General features: G+C 50.7%; 8 protein-coding genes across 8 annotated transcripts; 3 read left to right on the top strand and 5 right to left on the bottom strand.

The window, feature by feature from the left end:
• The first annotated feature begins 1,042 nt into the window (after positions 1-1,042).
• Positions 1,043-2,779, top strand: BO88DRAFT_401736 (heme-dependent catalase). Its single transcript, XM_025705914.1, has 2 exons — positions 1,043-1,124; positions 1,179-2,779. The coding sequence occupies exons 1-2, from the start codon at positions 1,092-1,094 to the stop codon at positions 2,730-2,732; spliced, it is 1,587 nt and encodes a 528-aa protein (XP_025566389.1). The 5' UTR covers positions 1,043-1,091; the 3' UTR covers positions 2,733-2,779.
• Positions 2,780-3,183: 404 nt separating this feature from the next.
• On the top strand, positions 3,184-4,742 carry BO88DRAFT_333076 (putative di-, tri-valent inorganic cation transporter; the record flags this gene model as incomplete). Its single annotated transcript, XM_025702746.1, has 8 exons — positions 3,184-3,265; positions 3,332-3,381; positions 3,426-3,470; positions 3,523-3,670; positions 3,719-3,799; positions 4,076-4,243; positions 4,293-4,372; positions 4,431-4,742. 8 exons carry the CDS (start codon positions 3,184-3,186, stop codon positions 4,740-4,742), a joined length of 966 nt encoding a protein of 321 aa, XP_025566388.1.
• A 605-nt stretch (positions 4,743-5,347) lies between these two features.
• Positions 5,348-7,629, top strand: BO88DRAFT_166075 (amidase). Its single transcript, XM_025701625.1, has 7 exons — positions 5,348-5,787; positions 5,843-5,941; positions 5,995-6,068; positions 6,125-6,224; positions 6,284-6,705; positions 6,758-6,881; positions 6,960-7,629. Exons 1-7 carry the CDS (start codon positions 5,512-5,514, stop codon positions 7,527-7,529), a joined length of 1,665 nt encoding a protein of 554 aa, XP_025566387.1. The 5' UTR covers positions 5,348-5,511; the 3' UTR covers positions 7,530-7,629.
• A 1-nt stretch (position 7,630) lies between these two features.
• Positions 7,631-11,138, bottom strand: BO88DRAFT_166097 (chitin synthase B). Its single transcript, XM_025701626.1, has 4 exons — positions 9,220-11,138; positions 8,984-9,168; positions 8,757-8,923; positions 7,631-8,699 (listed from the first exon to the last, which is right to left on the bottom strand). Exons 1-4 carry the CDS (start codon positions 10,994-10,996, stop codon positions 7,796-7,798), a joined length of 3,033 nt encoding a protein of 1,010 aa, XP_025566386.1. The 5' UTR covers positions 10,997-11,138; the 3' UTR covers positions 7,631-7,795.
• Positions 11,104-11,524, bottom strand: BO88DRAFT_449992 (uncharacterized protein; the record flags this gene model as incomplete). Its single annotated transcript, XM_025710536.1, has 2 exons — positions 11,104-11,239; positions 11,286-11,524. 2 exons carry the CDS (start codon positions 11,522-11,524, stop codon positions 11,104-11,106), a joined length of 375 nt encoding a protein of 124 aa, XP_025566385.1.
• A 1,052-nt stretch (positions 11,525-12,576) lies between these two features.
• On the bottom strand, positions 12,577-14,145 carry BO88DRAFT_484967 (DUF1774 domain-containing protein; the record flags this gene model as incomplete). The annotated part of the gene is made up of 4 exons (XM_025712313.1): positions 12,577-13,238; positions 13,301-13,740; positions 13,840-14,050; positions 14,136-14,145. The coding sequence occupies 4 exons, from the start codon at positions 14,143-14,145 to the stop codon at positions 13,018-13,020; spliced, it is 882 nt and encodes a 293-aa protein (XP_025566384.1). The 3' UTR covers positions 12,577-13,017.
• A 921-nt stretch (positions 14,146-15,066) lies between these two features.
• Positions 15,067-16,336, bottom strand: BO88DRAFT_165989 (inositol monophosphatase family protein). Its single transcript, XM_025701624.1, has one exon. It carries the CDS (start codon positions 16,187-16,189, stop codon positions 15,131-15,133), a length of 1,059 nt encoding a protein of 352 aa, XP_025566383.1. The 5' UTR covers positions 16,190-16,336; the 3' UTR covers positions 15,067-15,130.
• A 733-nt stretch (positions 16,337-17,069) lies between these two features.
• On the bottom strand, positions 17,070-18,379 carry lap1 (putative aminopeptidase; the record flags this gene model as incomplete). The annotated part of the gene is made up of 3 exons (XM_025702738.1): positions 17,070-17,303; positions 17,365-18,111; positions 18,185-18,379. 3 exons carry the CDS (start codon positions 18,377-18,379, stop codon positions 17,070-17,072), a joined length of 1,176 nt encoding a protein of 391 aa, XP_025566382.1.
• Positions 18,380-20,039: the final 1,660 nt, after the last annotated feature.

Genomic DNA, 20,039 nt, shown 5'->3' with positions numbered 1-20,039 from the left:
TCATCAACCAGGAACTTCAAACAAGCAAACAAGTCTGTCTATCTATCAGGGACAGTTTTAAGTTTTCTCCACTCTCAGCTGAGTGCTCCTGTCAACTCTTTTGATGAATTAATTGCCATTGGCCAAAAGCATAGGCGATGGCTCCTCTACGATGGAGACTGTCAAATGCAGGTAGTGACTGAGTGGACTCTAGTGCACATCACTGACATCATGAGTTCTTCTCTTCACACCGTAACTGTGGACCATTGACAGCGTTGCATCATGGTTCCGGTCCAGACTAGTCCCTGATCTACTAGGTATGACAAGTGCTTAGAAATAGAGGGTTATTATTGGGGTAACTTATTCTTGGTCGGGTTGGGGTGGATGGGTATTTAGTAGATAGGTAGTACCCGGAGGACTACTTCTTTTCATTATTGTATACTACCAGCGTGAGGAACAAATACTTCACCATGGCTAGCGAACGCTTCAACATGACCACCAAACAAGATGATCTCGCCCGAGACACAATCCAATTATCCGGAGTTCAGCCCATGACCACAGATTACGGGATCAAGATCTCGGATCCCGATCATTGGCTTCGCGTTGTTGATGCGCAGCATAATGGTCCTTCGTTGTTGGAGGATCCGATTGCGAGGGAGAAGGTATGATCCCTTTTTATATAACAGTTCCTCTGCTAGAGTATTGACTGACCAGTGCAGATCATGCGCTTCGACCACGAACGAATCCCCGAACGAGTCGTGCATGCCCGTGGTGCTGGAGCCTTCGGAACATTCAAGCTCCATAAAGCTATTCCCGATCTCTCCTCAGCCGGTGTCTTGAATGACACGGAGCGCGAAACGCCCGTTTTTGTGCGGTTTTCTACTGTCCAGGGAAGTCGAGGGAGTGCGGATACTGTTCGGGATGTTCGGGGCTTCGCTGTGAAAATGTATACTGCTGAAGGGAACTGGGATATTGTGGGGAATAATATCCCTGTCTTTTTTATTCAGGATGCTATCAAGTTTCCTGATGTTATTCATTCGGTTAAGCCGGAGCCGCATAACGAGATTCCTCAGGGTCAGAGTGCGCACAATAACTTTTGGGATTTTCAATATATGCATTCGGAGACGACTCATATGCAGCAATGGGTGAGTTTGTTTGGTTTATTTGTTCGATGGGCTGCTAGCTAACTGGTTTGCCAGGTCATGTCGGATCGCGCTATCCCTCGTTCGTACCGTATGATGCAAGGCTTCGGTGTCAATACCTACTGTCTTGTGAATGACAAGGGGCAGCGGCACTTTGTCAAGTTCCATTTCACCCCGGAGCTCGGGGTTCATTCTCTCGTCTGGGACGAAGCACTGAAGATCGCAGGTCAGGATCCGGACTTCCATCGGAAGGATCTGATGGATGCCATTGAGGCAGGCCAGTACCCCAGGTGGAAGTTCGGCATTCAAGTGATTCCAGAGGAGAAGAAGGATGACTTTGAGTTCGACATCCAGGATGCAACGAAGATCTGGCCGGAGGAACTTGTGCCAATCCAGTACATTGGACAGCTGGAACTGAATCGCAATGTTGACGAGTACTTCCCCCAAACCGAGCAAGTGGCTTTCTGCACAAGTCACATTGTGCCCGGTATTGACTTCTCGGACGATCCCCTTCTCGTTGGCCGCAACTTCTCCTACTTCGATACGCAGATCTCCCGCCTGGGCCCTAACTGGCAAGAATTGCCAATCAACCGTCCCGTATGTCCGTACATGAGTCTGGTCAACCGGGATGGTCAGATGAGACACCGCATCACAAAGGGCAAGGTGAACTATTGGCCTAACAGGTTCGATGCGAATCCCCCATCCTCTCCAGCCCATGGGGGATTTGCGACCTACCCTGAGAAGCAGCGCGGCTTGAAAGCACGTGCACTGTCAGACAAATTCAGCGAGCATTTCAACCAGGCCCAACTGTTCTACAACTCTCTCAGCCCCATAGAAAAGCTTCATGTCTCCAAAGCATTCTCCTTCGAGTTGGACCATTGCGATGAGGAGATCGTGTATAAGCGTCTCTCGGAACGACTGGCCGTCGTTGATCTCCAGCTGGCGAAGACTGTCGCGAAAAATGTTGGAGGCAACACGCCGACCAAGGCACCAAAGGAGAACGATGGAAAAACATCAAAAGGCTTAAGCCAATTCGACTACCTTCCTGACAGCGCACAGATTGCTACTCGCCGAGTTGCCATCCTGATCGCAGATGGCTTCGACCTCACGTCATACGGGGACATGAAGAGCGCTTTGCAGAAGCAAAATGCATTTGTGTTCACCATTGGATCCCAGCGCCAGGGTGTCACCTCCGAATCAGGTGAGAAGGTGATCCCCGATCATCACTTCCCCGGAATGCGTTCCACACTCTTTGACGCGACTTTTGTCCCCGGTGGACAGCACGTTGGTGTGCTGGCGAAGAACGGCATCGCTAAACACTGGATTTCCGAGTCATTCGCACACCTGAAGCCTATTGCTGGAGTTAACGAAGCGGTGGACTTTATCCGGAAGCAAATTGGTCTAGATGCGGTTAAATATGCCTCGGATGGTCAGGTTAAGGAGAGCTATGGAGTGGTGACTGCCCTTGGTGCACCCGCGCAGCAGCTGCAAGTATCGTCCAATATTGATAGCGAGAGCAAGGGATTCGTCGACCAATTCATTTGGCAGATCTCGAGGCACAGAAACTGGCAGAGAGAGTTAGATGGCTTGGTGGATGAGATCGCTGCATAGTTAAATGTCGGTCAACAAGTAGTTATGAGATAATGATTAGCGATTCCTGATGGTTGTCACAATATGGTTCGTAGTAAATCCCCAGTAAGTGAGAAGCTGGCAGACAAAATCACAATTGGAATAAAATGCCGAGATTGCTACGTCAGCTGCATATGATGTGTGACATGGGTAATGGTGTGAGCATGTCGGAGCTGGATGGCACAACAGTCTAGACCTTCACCCTCAGCATAGAGACTTGAGAGTAACATGTTTGCCTAGGTATAGACGCCCTAGAAAGGGTCCCTCACAACATGTTCGATCAGCCTGGTTTGTAAAGTTCATCGCATTCCAGCCCGGCCCGATTCTAATGTAAGGGGTAATAAGCCGGTAGCCTCACACCTGGCCGTGAGTACTTCTACAGCAAAAGGTCGTCTGGGCTTTGTCTCATTCTCATCTGAGGGAGTTCGGTATCATGGTGCTCAAAATATCACGCGCCACGCGATTGACGGTGGTGGTTGTCATCTCCTCAGCATTCTTTGTGGCTGAGATCTCAGGTTGGCTCCCCTTTTCCCTCTGCAGCTTACTTCATTGCAAGCCTGGCTGATGCGACCGTATGGTAGTCGGTTTTTACACACATTCCCTTGCTTTGGTGGCCGATGCCTTCCATTATGTATGTGTGGCCCATTGTTGCAAAGCGGTCACTTATAAGTCTAGTTGAACGACCTGGTCGGGTTTGTTGTCGCGCTCGTTGCTCTCAAGGTAGCCCACGGCACGGCCAAGAAAGTTGCAGCAGGTACTGAGTTCACTCCAGGTATCAGAAGCAGACGAATCACCGAAAGCCCTATCTTTTGGCTGGCAACGAGCCCAGTTGCTGGGCGCCTTCTTCAATGGCGTCCTACTCTTCGCGCTTGGGATTAGCATCTTCCTACAGTCCATTGAGCGATTCATCACACTCCAGCGTTGGTGCTCCGTCCTCCTGCCAAACTCATCCGGTTAATGTGCAACAGGTGTTGAGAATCCTAAGCTCATGTTCATCATGGGAGCCATCGGACTGACCCTGAATCTTATCAGCGCCACGTTTCTCCATGGTAATTCCGGCTTCAACAGCTAATGAGGCGGCCTCGGTAACTGTTTTACAGAGCATCACCATCATGATCACGGACATGAACCTAGTTCAGTGGCTCTGGAAGAGCTTCCTGTGTCGACGACAGATGACATTACAGAACTGGAACGACCAGAAAGCCCGAACGTTAGTACTTGAGCTGAATATACAGCATTCAGCTGGCTGACTTCTACTCTGTAGCACGATAACCATAAGCACCTTTCGCATGGGGCTCGGACAGCCTCTCACGGACATGACCTAGGAATGTTGGGGGTCTTGACCCATGTTATAGGCGATGCGGCCAATAACCTTGGGGTGATGGCAGCGGCCTTGGTCATATGGTTCACTCACTATGGAGGGCGATTCTATGCGGATCCGGGCACAAGCATGGGAATAGCCATAATGATAATGCTGTCTTCAATTCCACTGGGTATGTCCTTTTATGTTGGTTGATCCATGGATACTGAACCCAATAACAGTGCGGCGATGTGGGATCATCCTGCTAGAAAGCGCGCCTAATGGAGTCGACCTTGAGGATGTGAAGCATGATCTAGAGAAGGTAGGCCACACAGAGACTATGCTCATCGAGTAGCTTCTCACCATCTGGCACTTGGCAGATCCCCGGTGTCTTATCAGTCCACGAGCTACATATCTGGCGCCTAAACCAGCACAAGGCGCTCGCATCGGTTCATGTGATGGTATCCGATTGCTCAGTGCCGAGTTTCCTGAAATTGAGTAAGACCATCAACGAATGTTTCCACGCATACGGGATCCATTCCACCACGATTCAGCCAGAGATGGCTCATCCGGTGACGATCGCAGTAGGACGGCCGACAGTGGAAACAGAACGGGTTTCGCAGATTGAAATGTCTGAGAAGTGTCAGGTGATATGTGGGACATTATGTGAAGAATTGACGTGCTGTGGATAGAGGACATACGGTATTTGGATACAGGGATGATAAGAAAGTACAGGTATGAACGAAAAGAGGAGAAGGGGAAGATGAAAATACTAAAGATGAAGATGGCGAATGTCACGGGGAGGCCGGGTCATCTGACCTGGCTGTTACTAGTTAGTTTGTTAATATCCCATCACTGAATGCTTCTCTTCTTCCCTCCACTTCACCCATATCCTCTCGAATGATAGTTGATTTTCTTCGCTGTTGAACCGAGCCCCATTGATGAAATGTAAAGTCCATCTTTGGCCCCCAACTAGTATGCGGAACATATTCCGCCTGGTCGTTTAAACCTTCGGCTGTTGCTTGTGTGCCCACCTGTGATTCCTAGCAGATCTTCCCGGGTACTGACTACCAATGATTAATAGTGTAATAACTCCAGATAGGCAATGTCGGCACAAGACCTCCATTCAGCATTCATTTGTCAATTGCCGATAGACGCCATGGCCCTTGATAGGCAGGTGCTCGCGACCAGATAGATAAGAGGATCTCCACCCGAGGCGTATCTCCTCCCTGAGCTAGGAGCTGCAGCGCAGCTGGATGCATACGGGCTATTGATCGTGATTGGACTGCATTCCGATTCCGAGATGTAGACCTGTCCCAACTCCTCATTTGCCTTGTCATGAAAACCATTAGTTCTTTTGACTGCCAGTTTTAAACTGTGCGCACTCCCCACCTTTCCCATGCCGGTCACATCTCCTCTATCACCCAATTCTGAACCTAGTGCCCGCAAGCATCTTACACTATGTCACTCTCATGGGAGCTCCAGGCACAAAAGGCCAAGGACATTCTCCAACAGTCAATCCCCAAACAATGGCTCCTCCCCGCACATAAACTACCCTCGGCCGACCTGAAGAATGTGGAGGACTTTCCCCGCAAAAGCGGCCTTCTCTCGGCGAGAGAGCTCAGTATAACCGAGATGTCTGCCGCTACCCTAGTGCAGAACATGGGGGCTGGAAAGCTCACGGCAGAGGAGGTGGTCGTGGCTTTCCTCAAGCGAGCCGTCTTGGGCCATCAACTGGTAATGCTTAACTATATCTTGTCCAGGTTTCTGTGCGACTAATACTTGTGGTCAGCTTAACTTCGCTACAGAGTTCCTAACCGACCGAGCAATCGGGCGAGCCAAGGAACTTGATGAGTATTACAGGCGAACCGGAAAGCTAGTTGGGCCTTTGGTGGGACTTCCTTATCAGCGGTACCGTACAATCCATAGACTAATAACGCGCAGCATGGTGTCCCGATAAGCGTGAAGGAGCATGTTGGAGTCAAGGGCCGCACGTGTAATGCCGGCTATGTAGCCTGGTATGGCTCCATTATTCTTCAGACGCAGTATCAAACCCAGAAACTGACAGCACCAGGGTGAACGACATTGCAACAGAAGACGCCCTCATCATACAATGCCTCGAAAAGGCAGGCGCCGTCTTCCACGTACGGACCAACCAGCCACAATCCCTCATGGTACAGCTACATCCCTACCTTGCAGACAAGGGCCTTGCATAGCTAATCAACACGTAAAGCACCTCTGCTGCAGCAACAACCTCACCGGAACGACGCTAAACCCTTACAACCGCACGCTCAGTGCCGGTGGTTCCTCAGGTGGTGAAGGCGCTTCGACCGGCTTCAAATGCGCTCCCCTAGGTATCGGCACAGACATTGGAGGCTCAATCCGATGCCCCGCTGCATTCTGTGGCTCCTATGGATTCCGCCCGACAGCCCTTCGTAACCCATTATCAGGTGCAAAGGCACCCAAGGAAGGCCACGAATCCATTCGCGGCGTAATCGGACCTCTCGCCAGCCAGAGCGTGGAAGACCTGGACATCTTCCAGCAAGCCATCCTCGACCAAGAGCCATGGGATATCGAGACATCCTTGGTTCCAGTCCCATGGAAAAGAGCCAAACCCACCAAAAACATGACCGTAGCCATCATGTGGGATGATGGGTAAGCCATCCAACAGTCACACCAATGCATACAGTACCCTAACAAACACCAGCGTCGTCCGCCCTCACCCCCCAGTAACCCGGGCCCTCAACCACGCCAAATCCAAGCTTCAAGCCGCCGGCATCAAAGTCATCGACTGGGAACCCTACAAGCACAAGCACGGCTGGGACATCATCGTACGTCACACCCATCAACCCCAACCCCAACCCCATCTAACATACCTCGTCAAATCTAACCACAACCCCCACCCCCAGTCCGCAATGTACTTCCCCGACGGCGCCCTCAGCCAGCGCAAACTCATCGCCCAAACAGGCGAACCAACCCTTCCCTTAACAGCCTGGGCCTTCGATTACAGCAGCCCCACCCCCCTGACTATGGCCGAATCCTGGAACCTCAATGTCCAGCGCGACATATACAGAGACGAATATCACGCTTTGATGAAATCCAGAGGCGTAGACTTCATCCTCTGCCCCGCATACGCGGGCGTGGCTTCCGTTCTCGGTGAATCCCACTACTGGAACTACACGGCTGTGTGGAACATCCTCGACCAGCCGGCCGTGGTATTCCCATCTGGGTTGAGCGTGGATGCGCAGCTAGATCAATTGACCAGCGAGCATAAGACGTATAAGCCTCGAGATGAGGTTGATCAGCGCGAATGGAGTAAATATACCGGTCCGGAACGGTACGAAGGTGCGCCTATTGCGTTGCAGTTGGTTGGAAAGCATTTCAAGGATGAGGAGACTCTGGCTGCTGGTGCGTTGGTCGATGGGATCTTGAAGGGAGGAGCAGAACAGAGTACTACTACTACTAGATCTATGCTCTGAGTTCAGCTCAGTGTGGAGAAATTGAAGTGAAATCCGATATCCTTCATAAACTGATCGATCATTTACAATCCATTATATCCATCAATCATAACGAAACATAAATACATACATGAAAATCCCAATCATCCATCATCAATAAGGTCGTAAGGAAATGAGAAAAGGAAAAACCAAATAAACAAGCCTATCTCACCACCAGCAAGGAAGCCAGATCTGGAATCGATGCAGATAGAATATAGAGGGGTATACCGAGAGATAAAAGAGATGCATCACTTCCTCCAAAACATTGCCTTCCCTGCCACTCTCTTCGCAGACCACTTTGCCTCAGCAAATTTATCCTTGAAACTGACTCCGCCACCATACTTCAGCGCAGTACTGCTCCTCCCACCGCTCGAGCCAGAAACATGGCTCATATTCGCCAGATTACCCGCGTCGAACTTGGTCTTCCCCTCGACGATCTTCTGCACGACAAGCAAGATCGCATACGTAGTGGATCCAATGACACGAATAAGGGCTAACACTACCACGGACCACAGGATGATGGCGAGGTAGACGTTCGTACCGCCCGCGTCGGGACCGTAGACTTCGGAGATGGCCATGGCCAGAACGACGTTGGCTACCATCCAGATGGAGACCATGTATGTGCGGACGGCGCGGTAGTAGTCTTCTTGCATTTGGCTCTCGGTGATGGGGGTCTCGGGGACTTCGACGCGGTCGCGGAGGTTGCGGAGCGCGGCGTCGTAGCCGCTGTCGATGTCGAGTTGTTCGGAGGGCATTTCGATTTGGACTGTGGTGCCGTTGATGACGCGCGCCGCTCCCAGATCCATGTTCAGGACGTTGTCACCTTTTGTTCCCCAGGAGACATCGTGCGTGTTACAGAAAGCGTAGACCTGAAGGGTACAGATGTAGCTGGGTAACATGATGAAGTAGGCTGCTGAGGAGGTGAACATGTGCCAGGGGTCGAGGTAGAGGAAGGAGGCGAAGAAGTATAAGCCCACAGTTGACAAGAGGGACATGACGATGTTGACGAAGAGGCCGTCGCTCACTTCGAGATCGGTATCAACGCCCATTCGTGCTAGAATTTCGATCACCACTAGATACATGGTGCAGAAGATGGTGTACAACATGATGATTGAGTAGACGATGATGCCAGACAAGTATAGCTTTTTGGCACTGCAAAGGTTGAGGTTAGCTAGCTATCCATGAACTGTCCTGGTATGGATTACTCACCCTTGCGGTCGATTACCCATTGAAATGATGAACTGCAGACACATGACCAGAATGCAGGCATATCTCAAAATCACGAATATGTATTTGCCGATATGGTGACCAAACGGATCGATTTTGTCGTCGGTAAGTGAGCCAGCGATAAAGTAGAATACCAGGTAGAAGTTTGCCTAGTGATTAATTGAATGTCAGCGAGGTTTTCTCGGATAGCCGGATATCATAAAACCTACCAAGCCAAAGTACGTGAAGATCAACTGCATGAATTGATAGGCACCCTCGATCTGGAGGAGAATCTTCCGAGGTAGCGAGTGGTCCGTTTTCCAAAGTTGCTTGCCGTTGACGATAGAGTACACGGCCGCGAAGAAGGCACCGTTCAGCCAACGTCTTCTCTGTGAGATGAACTCGGGAATAGAGTCTAGCAAAATTGTTAGCGGGATTACATCGATCGCTCGTCTTCAAGAATTACCTGGCACGTCAGTTTCACCAACAGCACTCTTCACGAACTTCAAGACCCAGCGCTCTTCCCTCTTGGCTACCAACTCCCAGCAGAGAATACGATCTTCTGCCAGGTACATGTTGGCAGTAAACACATCTGCATCTTGTCCGTGTAGTGTTTCTCCCTTAAAGTACTGGTTCAGAGGGCCGTTACCCTCCGCGTCGTTTTGCAGTGCGAAGAACCGATACGCACTGAGCGCTCCGGGAAGCACAGTAATGTATCCGAAGACAGATTCCAGCGGCTTGTCCAAAATGTTGGACATCTTGTACTCAAAGTTCTGACTGGCAACCAGAGGGTTCAGAAGACCCAGCATACCCTTGCCTTTACCAGCTTTAATTTCACCAGCCGCTCCAGCGACGTTCGAGTTCTGGTCGAACGCTTTCCAGAGGTGATAGAGTGCGGTAGGCGCAGGTTTGGTACCCACATCCAGCAGGATGCAAATGTTCGGCTGTAGTGCTCGGCCAAAAGCGTTAAAGAACCAACGGTGTGAGTTCAACTTCTTCTTGTTGTGCTCCTTCAAACAGAAGAGCACCTGGCACGGCATGATTCCCTTCTCAGCACCCTTGAACTTCAAGTCGGGATCGAGCGACACTTGCGTTGTGTATTCGTAGACGTGTGCGTTGACCTGCTTCTGGTTGACGACGTTCTTGGCGATACCTTCCTGGTAGACACCCAAAGCCGCCAAAGCATTGAGGGTCCGCGGATGCACCTTCTTACGACCGTCGGCAATGATACAGACCACGATCTTCTTCCAACCATCCTTACCCCAGGTACGGGACTTGGAACGCGAGCAGAGATGGGTGATATTTTGCATCACACCATGCATAGTTCGAGTGAAGCCGATCTCATCCTCGTTATACATCGTGATACAAATCAACAGCTCGGTCTCACGCATGGTGCTGCCAATCTGTTGGCGCAGCTTGTAGCCTCGCTGCGTGAAATCATCGGGGTCACAGGTCACCGCAGTGTACCGCATATGGGTGAATTCTCGGTCATCCCGACGAGGCAAGAAAGAGTGCAAAATAGTTGGGATCTTGCACTCCAAGATCAGTTCACCGTTGATCAGTTGGACTTCCTTCGTGGACATCTGAGCCTCGCGAACACCTCGGCGGCTCTGCTTTTCGGGGGCTGGACCATAATGAATGTTAGGGTCCACCATCTCATCTGTTTCTTCCATTTCATCGTCCAAGTCGACTTTCGACATGGCATCCTTCTCATCTGTGATGATCGTAGACTCGCTCATAAAAGACTGCATGCTGGCTCGATTGTCGACTCTAGGGTCGATTGTTCGCCCACCACCACCAAATACATCATCGTCGCCCGCGTCATTAATCGGGATGTTCGCATCGTGTCCACCAGGGGCGGAGAAAAGTGGTGCTGGGGGCAACGGACGGCGAGGGCTTCCCCCATATCTTGAACTTGGGGTGCCCGGTCGTGGACTACCGTTGAGATCTGCACGTTCATATTGCGAGCTTGCGACCGAGGGCGGAGCTGGAGGTCTGGCCCAGTTCCCGACACGGTTTGGCGACCATGGCCGTGTGGGAGAGCCCGGACGAGAGGTATAGTGTGGGACATCTACCGTTGATGCTGCTGGTGGGGGAATAGTTGGTACATTTCCCAGACTCGATACAGGCCGGGAAGGAGACTCGGTTGGTTCATAAGGATAGTATCGCTGGCGTTCACTTCTGCGGTTGTTTTGAGCACGCGAGTTAGCAGACCGCTTCATAACCATCATTTCGTATATCATATTGAAGATAGCTGTGCCGGATGTCCATAGACATCCCAGATATACGCAAAAAAGCGGAGACGGTGTTGGCCAGGAAAATCACGGCATGCAAACTGACTGAGTATTTCTCAGTCACCAGGCTTGAGCTTTCCCCAGACAGCGGTTTTAACAGCATTGACCATGTCAACAAGGGGAGAGATGGTATGGAGCTCCACGCCGGAGGGCAGATACCAAACAAGGTCATCGGAATGCCAGAAGCCATAGCTTAGTGTGATAAAGGAAAAAGAGAGAAAGAAAGGCTACTACTTACTCTCCGTCATCGACAAAAGGATCCCCATAGTGGTACTCTGAGCTAACTCCCGTATCGGCACTCAAATCACTTTCTACAGTTGTGCTGGTGGGCAGCAATCGCATAGTAGCTCCATGCGCACGGGATGCTGCCGGAGGAGAATCATGTTCGGTGTAGTATGGGTCTCCGTACGTATCATATGCCGGCGGCTCCTCTTCCTGGTTATGCGCCGGCACATACATCCGCGACGAGTTGTTCATGTTTATCTGCTCGTAACTCAATCGCGCATAGTATCCGATGATCAAACGTGGTAGTGGCACAAAACGATTTCTCAGGTATCTGTGTGGTTACGGCCCCAGCGGTTACGATGACCTCAACTCAAGGGACGTAGATAGTACTGGTCTATGGATTCCTAAAGGTAATGGGTTCCACGGTTAGCACATCTGCATTGCCCAGACAATTCCAGGTCCGGGGTGATGGGGAATGCCACTTACTATCCACAGGGGGCAGTTGGTTGTCTGGTAGTACCAGTAAACAAACCAAAGTATGTCAGAGATCTGGAGGAATGTATCGGGGCAACCAAGCGATCGGATAACGAGTTGAAGAAGTCAAGTAGAACCTCGGATGCGAAATTCGAGCTTCCTTATAAACAAAGGTTGTGATCCACACCACAAGACGCACACACAGAGCGTCAAATACTGAATGATGGCAGGTGATAAAGTCAAACAGATCCGATCAGTTCCGCCCCAGGCACTTCTTATGAGAATCACCTTGGATACGGGCGCCTAAAGTGCCGTCGTAATCAGACTGCGCTGACGAACAGCAGCGCCTGGAGAGCGTGGATATCACCAGGGCAACGGAAGCTTGGAGGAGCGAGCGGGGCGACCATCCTTGCAGCTGAGAGACATCGCATGGATCGATTGATCGTGCTAGGAGAGATGAGGAATCCCATTGTGAATGGTCATTGGCTCTGTTTGTCATTGTGGGTGTCTGGTTCCTGGCGATGTTCCGGATACTCAGTTCTGGTCCTTACTTCGACTTTCTGGCCATTTCCTCGTGTGATTTCCACGGGTGAGATCCCGCCCGCTTTCCTCAGGCACCACCACCACCACCACCACCACCACCACCCCCTCGCCAACTGCATTTTCTACTACCGAACCGTGGAGCTTGGCTTTTATTTGCGGTCCGTGCGGGTTCAAGGAGCGCTGCACGGTCTTGGGACGCAATATAATCCTTTGATCACAGTCCAAATTGTTTAGTGCAGATTTACAGTTAGTAGCAATATATAACCCCATATGCTGTGGAGAACTCGGTCGAAAACACTATTACTACAGCCGATGCCACTCTCGTGTACCCGGATACGATGTATTCAAGCTGTGGCTCGCTTGTAGCTTGATCATGATAATAAATATAGAATGCTGATGAACAGAGTAAACAAATCATTTCCCCAACGACACTAACAATGTTTCCATCGATCTCACAAGATCCATCACCGCCATATTACATCAAACAATTTTAAAATCCCTACCGACGTTCCGTAAATAAGAACTCAGAACTCCTCCAGTCTTACAGCAGTAAATTAGTTGCAGTACTATCCGAGCACAACAATATTATTGATGGACAACCCCCACTAAGACCCGAAAAGAGACTCTGGAATTAAGCTCGACCGACTCACTGTTCAGTGACACCCTGTGTATGCAAAACCACCTGCTTTCTGACAAGCGCACAAGTGGCGTTTGGCGCATACTCTCAACTAGGCAGTTTGGGCTGGCTGGGTCGAATCGTTGAGCAACGGCTCCCTCTCGCGATCGGTCACCGCTGCCGGCTGTCCAGACCTGCGGAAGAAGATGTTGCGCCCAGAGTACTTTGTCAAAGAGATATAGAGAGACTCGGCGAAGAAGACAGCAAAGATCACAATGGCAAAGATCCACTGCAGGGAGATAATCTTGACGCCAAACTGCTTGACGGCCAATGCTGCATAGTTGTGTTAGCGCTGCGACGACACTTCTCTCACAAGATCCTGTGCTGATACATACCCAGCGTCAAGAGACTCAGACTGTAACCCAGAATGTCATCCTGAGTAGACAGGATGTGCGTAGAACCCAATGCGAAAAGCACCCAAATGAACACATTAGCAACAATCCTCGCTGGCAGGCTGTTGCTGTTCACAGCAACTGCTCCGTTCCAGAAGAGAGTGATCAGAGTCCAGGCATAGGGCGCTGCGACAGCGGCAAAATGCGCAAGAGGTGGCAGTGTACGATGCCGCCAGTAGGTCGTCTTTTGGTTCAGGAAGTGCGCAATCAGGATGATTTCCGATCCCCAGAAATGGTTGCGAGTCCATAGAAGGATCCAGGCAAAGATGAATAGATTGTTCAGAATGAAGTGCGACCCTACATTGGCGGCAGCGGTGGCCGTCACCGCGTCATTGGAGAAAAGATGGTAGACAAAGCCGATTTGAGACAGGAGCGTTATGATCCTAGAATAGCGCGTCGTAAGAATGGGTTGGTAGTCACAGAGCAGAGTAGGTAGCACGATTTATTGAAGCAGCCATATGAAGAAAGCCAGGTATAGTTACCAGTAAATACCAGAGATAACCGTGCTCAAGCTAAACGGAGTAATATGCTTGTTGGCTTGCTTCCAGATGGTATGGCCGTGCTTGACATCGGGGGCATGGGAGGAATAGTAGATGCCGACGACCACGACGAGCAGCCACGACAAGGGAACGAGGACGCGATAGGTTCCAAGTGAGAACCGGTCGTGCGACTCTCGCCTAGCGAATGGATTATCTGGAACATTTCACGGTCAGTGACTGATGAACAACGGCATATCGTAGGTGAGAAGTGTCTTGGGAATCAAGGGGGAGGAACTTACATGTCGACATAGCGACTGCTATGGATCAAGAGGTAGGGATGGTTAGGGTAATGGGCGAAGGAGACCTAGAATTAGGAAGAGCGAACTCTGAGCCCGACCGGGGGAGGGGGGAAGGACATCCGGTTATATTGCGTAGCGCAGCAGAGGTGAAGGATTTGCAGCGACGAAGCAGAAGCAGAAGAAGTACTTTAGTTAGTTGAAGGAGACTGGAGGATGTCATTGGAAGGAAGATGGCAGCTCCCCCGCATTGCCTGATCTCCTGACAGCCTTTCGCGTCTCTCACTGGCCAGTCTCCCAGCCATCACGGGACTGCCGTGCTTCCGGATGTCGTGTTGGGTAGTATTACTCGTCTCTCAGATGTTCTTCTTTGCTTAGCTCGTTGCTTGAAGCTGGTCTAACTACGGTATGTGGGGGCCCTCTTCCTTGGTTCAGCACAATGAGGTGACGATTAGTATCTATGACATCATCCCTATAAGGTATCGATCTCTATCCGAACATCAGAAGACGTGATAAAACGCTAACAGTGGTACACATGCAAACAAGACGCATTATAGAGGCACTGCAAGCTCCTGCCTTCCTTCCGTCATTGCCATCTCGTCATAAATGGTCCTTTCATGTCGTTGATGCCTTCTCCACGTTGTCGATCAGTGCACGGTCCTGTTGGCGCATGCAGCCGAGGGTCTCTTCCGCCAGTGACCAGCCAGACAAAGTGCAGCAAGAGTACCCTTTTCAAATGCATCTCCGCACAAATACGGCTGGTGTGTGTAGTTCGTCTTGTGGCAGTATAACAAGTAATCCTGGCCCTCACGCACGAACTGTCCTGTCAATCCACTTGGGAGCTGCAGAGCGAGGGCATACTAGTCCGTAGCCTTTCTCTTTCATCAAACACTAGGTGGTGCAATAAACTAGTGGCTCCGAAGAAAAAGCAAAAACCGTAAGCGGGGACTGTTGAGACAGCTCTTCCGCCAACCCATACCCCGGATTAACCGTTTGTCTTACATGATCTGTTTCACTGCCTCCACGAGCCGGCTGTGGATGGACGAAGGTGCAACGATCATTCCGTAGCAACCAGACAGGGTTCTGCCCAAGCTGCAGTCGACTGGATTACCCGCCAGATCGCTAACTGTACAACCGAGTTCTTCGGCAATCAACATGCCGCCTGAATGATCCCAAATCTTCGACCGATAAGAAGGGTTACGCGGAATTTTGATCATGACATTACAGCCCCCAACTGCGATGGCGATGTATCGCAGCTGCGCAGCCCAGAGATCTGTCGAGGCCGGCCAAGGTGCACCCAAATGCGATGCAAGGCGGGCATGCATGTTCCTGTCGGATGATGTCGCTGACACGCAATCCACAAAATCGATATCTGTAGGATCCGTAATCTGCGCCTTTGACTCGATCTTGCGCGAGGGGAGGAGAGCTCCCGTTCCCATTTGCCGAATAAATGCGCCTTGTCCGGCAACAGCGAATACCTGATGCCCGTAGCCATCTCGGTCGACAATGTTTTCATGGAGGCGACCTGTCTCCAGGTTCATATTCGGACAGCCCAAAACGCCAACCTTCTGGTAGCCGTTTTCCACCAGCGACAGACAAACAGCGTACTGCTGACCCTGAATGAAGGTTGCTGTGCCGTCGACGGGGTCCAAAACCCAGGCACGGCTCTGTTTGCTACAGTTGCCTTGAGCACCAAGGTCAATCAAATCAAGCATTTCCTCCTTGCTGCTTGGGGCGTAGAGCAGCGCATCGCTTTCCTCGTCCGACAGGCGGGTAGAGGAGACCAGCTCCCAAGTCCTGTCAAGGAGAGCAGGATCGGATCGAAGAGCATCTGAGCTCTCTTCGCCAACAAACTCATCGTCGGGGAACGCACGGTGAATGGCAGCGATGATCAATGCCTGTGCAGCAAAATCAGCAATTGTCACTGGGGTGGCGTCATTCTTGTCGAAAGACCCCTTGTCCACAGCTTCCAATAGCTTTTTCGTCAGGAGCGTGGCTCTCTGGACTGTGAGACAGGCGATCTGAAGTTCCTTTGCGTAGGGGTTGGTGGATCCCATGGTAGCCGTATGTACCGTACCACTCGATAAGAATTTGAGTTTTCAAATGGATATCTAGCCAGGATCCTTTTACGCTGAGATCTCTGGGATGCAGTTCGCCTCAATTAAGCGTTCTTTTCAGTCGCCTTGAAATCAACGATAGTTGGGGGCTCGGAGAAGATGTTGCAACGTCTTCCGAGATCACACACCGACTAATATCGGATCCAAGGTCTGATGGTGGGGTCTTCCTTGGAGGGGCACCGCCGGTGACGTAGGCGATAGATAGGAGCGACCGGCGAAGTTTTGCCAATTCAGTCAGAGCAAAGATATGTAGAAATTAGATAGTCTAAAGAGCGAAATCTCTCGAGTCAGGATCTGTTCTAAGGGGCAAAAGTAGTGGTAACAAGGAGGAAACAAAAGCAGGAATGACTCGAACATGAAGCCAGTGGAAGTGATCGCCCCGGCGGAGTGACCGTCTTTCTGTTTCAGGCTAGTGTGACTTAATCGAGTATAGTCGGATCTCCTTCGTTTATCTTATCGGGCCATTCTGCAGACTATCATCACGCCACCCATAAGGGTCACCGGTGTTTCGTTTGTTCGGAACTAATGTATGAGTCTATTACCGGTACAATGTAGGATGTTCATAATAGAAAGCCCAGTCGCAGGCCTGTTCTCGGATCAACAAAACCAATCCAATTAATGTGTAATATATAGACAGGGTTCCTTGCAGACACCTGACTTGAGATATCTATTCCATTACAGAAAGGAGAATTGGTTTGCTCTGTAACCTCATCCAATGCCACAATTAGATCCGACATCAGAAACCTGGGCATATATGAGCCTCGCTACTCAGCCAGAATTATCTGCTCGGTCCCGTAACAACGTAAAACCATGGAGAACATTAGAATGGAGCAAAAGCCAGCTCGTAAGCGAAGCCAAGGGTCAACCTCGCATGCTCCAGCATATGATCGAAGCTTAGATACCGGATGCTGTCATCAGTCGTATGGATCCTCTTGTTACTGTTCTCCATTTCGGACTCCGTCGCCATAGCTGCGGGATAGCCATATTTGCTTGCGGATGTGTGGTCCGAGCAGGCGTAGCCACATCTGGTTTCGATGTAGCCAATACCACAATACTTTGACAGCAAACGTTAGTCATATGTTTTTACAACAGAAAAGAAGCGAGAGAGAACTTACCTCAGTAGTGACATCCTTGAGGAATTGTGTCAGTCCCTCATCAACGTAGTCAACCATAATCCCGATGGCTTCTTGACGACCGGCGTCCAGAGCTCCCTGAGTATAGCCAGTCATATCCTGTTGAAGCATCGCCTTGATGTCACGCTTATCCCTCTTGTATTGAGAGAAGATGGCCTGCGAACCAAGCATACCACCTTCCTCTGCCGAGTACCAGTGGAATTCGATTGTGTTGGAAGCGTTGCCCCGAACAATGGCGTCTGACTGCAGCAGACCACGCAAAGCTTCGAGGATAGTCACGGTTCCACTTCCGTCATCATCGGCACCAGGTGCCGCTAGGATAGAGGGAAGGAACAGGTTGATGCTGTCCTGATGGGCACCCAGGACGACAGTTTTGTTGGTCTGGCCTGGGATGCGAGCAATGATACTGAATTGGCCCCATGAGTGAGCAAACTGCTCCACAGTCGCGCCGTACTCCGCTGCACCTGACTGCTCAATGACATCGGAAACCCTACTGTATAGCCACTTTGCAGACTCAATACCAGTAGACGACCTATAGTAGCGAGTGTGAAAGGAGGTGAACTTGTTGAGATTTTGCTCCATTTTATCCTTAGAGAGACCCCGCAGAAGGGGGACCACCTTCTCTGCATGCTTCATCGTGGACGGATAGTGAACATAGCTACCGGCATGCAATGTCGGGTAGAACCCGGTGTTTCGCTCTTCAGTAATATCGATGAAGTTAACGCCATCCTAACGAGCATTCAACGAGATATTAGCAAGATGTGCTATCGTGACAATAACGAAACAGGGCGTGTTGCTTTACCAGTTTCAGGTCCCACTTCTCTTCCTCAGTCACCCATCTCGTCTGATAGGGAGCCAGCTCGATCAAGAATTTCTCCTGATGGTGATGAGTGGGGGGATCTTGAGGGGTTATCAGCGGTTCTTGCTGCGGTACCACGGCAGCCAACACCCCCGTCGAAGCCGTTGCACCGAGTGCGAGAGCTAATGAGAGCTTCATGTTGTCTACGATAAGCTACCAGCTCAATAGATTGATGGAGAGAGAAGATAAGGATATAAGATGATGATCAATAATGATGATAGGAAATCAAATAGTACAGTTGCTGCTGATGAACCTCTGCACTGCTAATGAGTTGTCCAAGGCTGACCCGCCCGAATACCTTTCGGCAATTGATAAGGCCCCAAGGGTCACAGAAGGCCGAGGACTGAGCTGGGTAGAAGAGGAGGACTGCTTTGCAATATTAACTTGACCGGAGGACTGCTCCGATAAAATTCAGGATGATGTTATAGACAGACACGGAGAGGTCGAATTGGATGCAGCCGAACATGCAACCTAAGAGCTGAGACCCCCCCTTTGAGGCCGTTGCGTCAGAGGTGCGCGCGCGGCTTAAATAAGGAACACGCGCTGGTCGCACAACTCATCACTCCTCGACCGCCAAGGATGCCTGTGAGACTCCGATCCGACTCTCTGCTATCCCGCACTAGTGATAGATGGTCTGACTTGACTTGTAGCCGTTGACTCTTAAATGGTTCCTGGATTGAAATCAAGGCAGACTAGCCGCCCCTGGCAGCGGGTCCGTTTACCAGCCAGCCTGGAAGCACTTGCACTATAGTACTCTATTGCACCTACCTAAAACCACCAAGGAGAAAAATAGTCTTAGCATGCGCTCTGAGACAATGTCAAGGCAGACACTGCTCTTGTCGCATAAGCCGACCCTTGTAGCATGCCATGCTAATGTAGGTCCCGGTGTGCGACCGTCACGAGTCTGTGTGCCTGAGCCCGGATCATTGCTGACTGCCGCGAATCGTGGGGTAGGTACCTGAGGCACCAATGTTCTTCCGATGGGATTGCTCTCTACCTATCTAACAAGCATTGATAACTACCACTGGTGACTATAACGTCTTAGGAATTCACACTACGTTGGTAGGTTCGCGGTTATCTGGGGCTACTCCTTTCTGTTCAATATTCGATCTGATAAACAAAAAAGAGGAAAAAAGAAGGTGGTTGCCAAAGGAACCCACATATTGTTCACCGAAAGAGCCATGACTCTAAGAAAGCCATTATACGGGTGTATTGTTAGGGTCTTTCGCACGTTGCTGCTTTAGAGAGCGATTTACTAAGGCGCTCCACCTCGCCTTGTCATGAAGTGTATACACAAGCCTGGGTGAGGATATCTGAATGATAAGGATGACAATCCGAGGCTCCCATTTCCAAGGTTCAAGGGTTGTTACATCACCGCCACGGGTGATGCGGATAGACGCCTGTCGCGTGAAGCAAACGGCTCGCGAATCAGGGCGCCACTAGCAGTCACGATGACTCACAGAAGGTTCCTGTCTCAGATCCCATTCAGGCAGGTAGGGCTAGGGTAAGAGTCAAGAGCATCCAATGACCAGCCAGTGAAGATTCTCGTGCCCCAGTAGGAGTCAACTGGTGGATCCGAGGCCGGAATTCTCAGCGCTTACCGTATTGTACCGACTGGGCTCGACCGCCGAACGCGACCGGACTGCAGGCGGCGGTTATCTCCTCTTATCTGAGAGCAGGGCTTCCCTTCGTCCACCCCCCCGCCTCCCCCGATTCTTGTCGGTCTTCTCCAGAAATCACTGCCTTAGTGGTCTCTTCCTGGAGTACTACTTGATACCCTCGCCTCAGGCTGCGACAC

The sequence above is a fragment of the Aspergillus vadensis genome (assembly GCF_003184925.1).
Source record: "Aspergillus vadensis CBS 113365 unplaced genomic scaffold BO88scaffold_3, whole genome shotgun sequence".
Classification (NCBI taxonomy): Eukaryota; Fungi; Ascomycota; class Eurotiomycetes; order Eurotiales; family Aspergillaceae; genus Aspergillus; species Aspergillus vadensis.
This window is presented reverse-complemented; position numbering and strand designations above follow the sequence as displayed.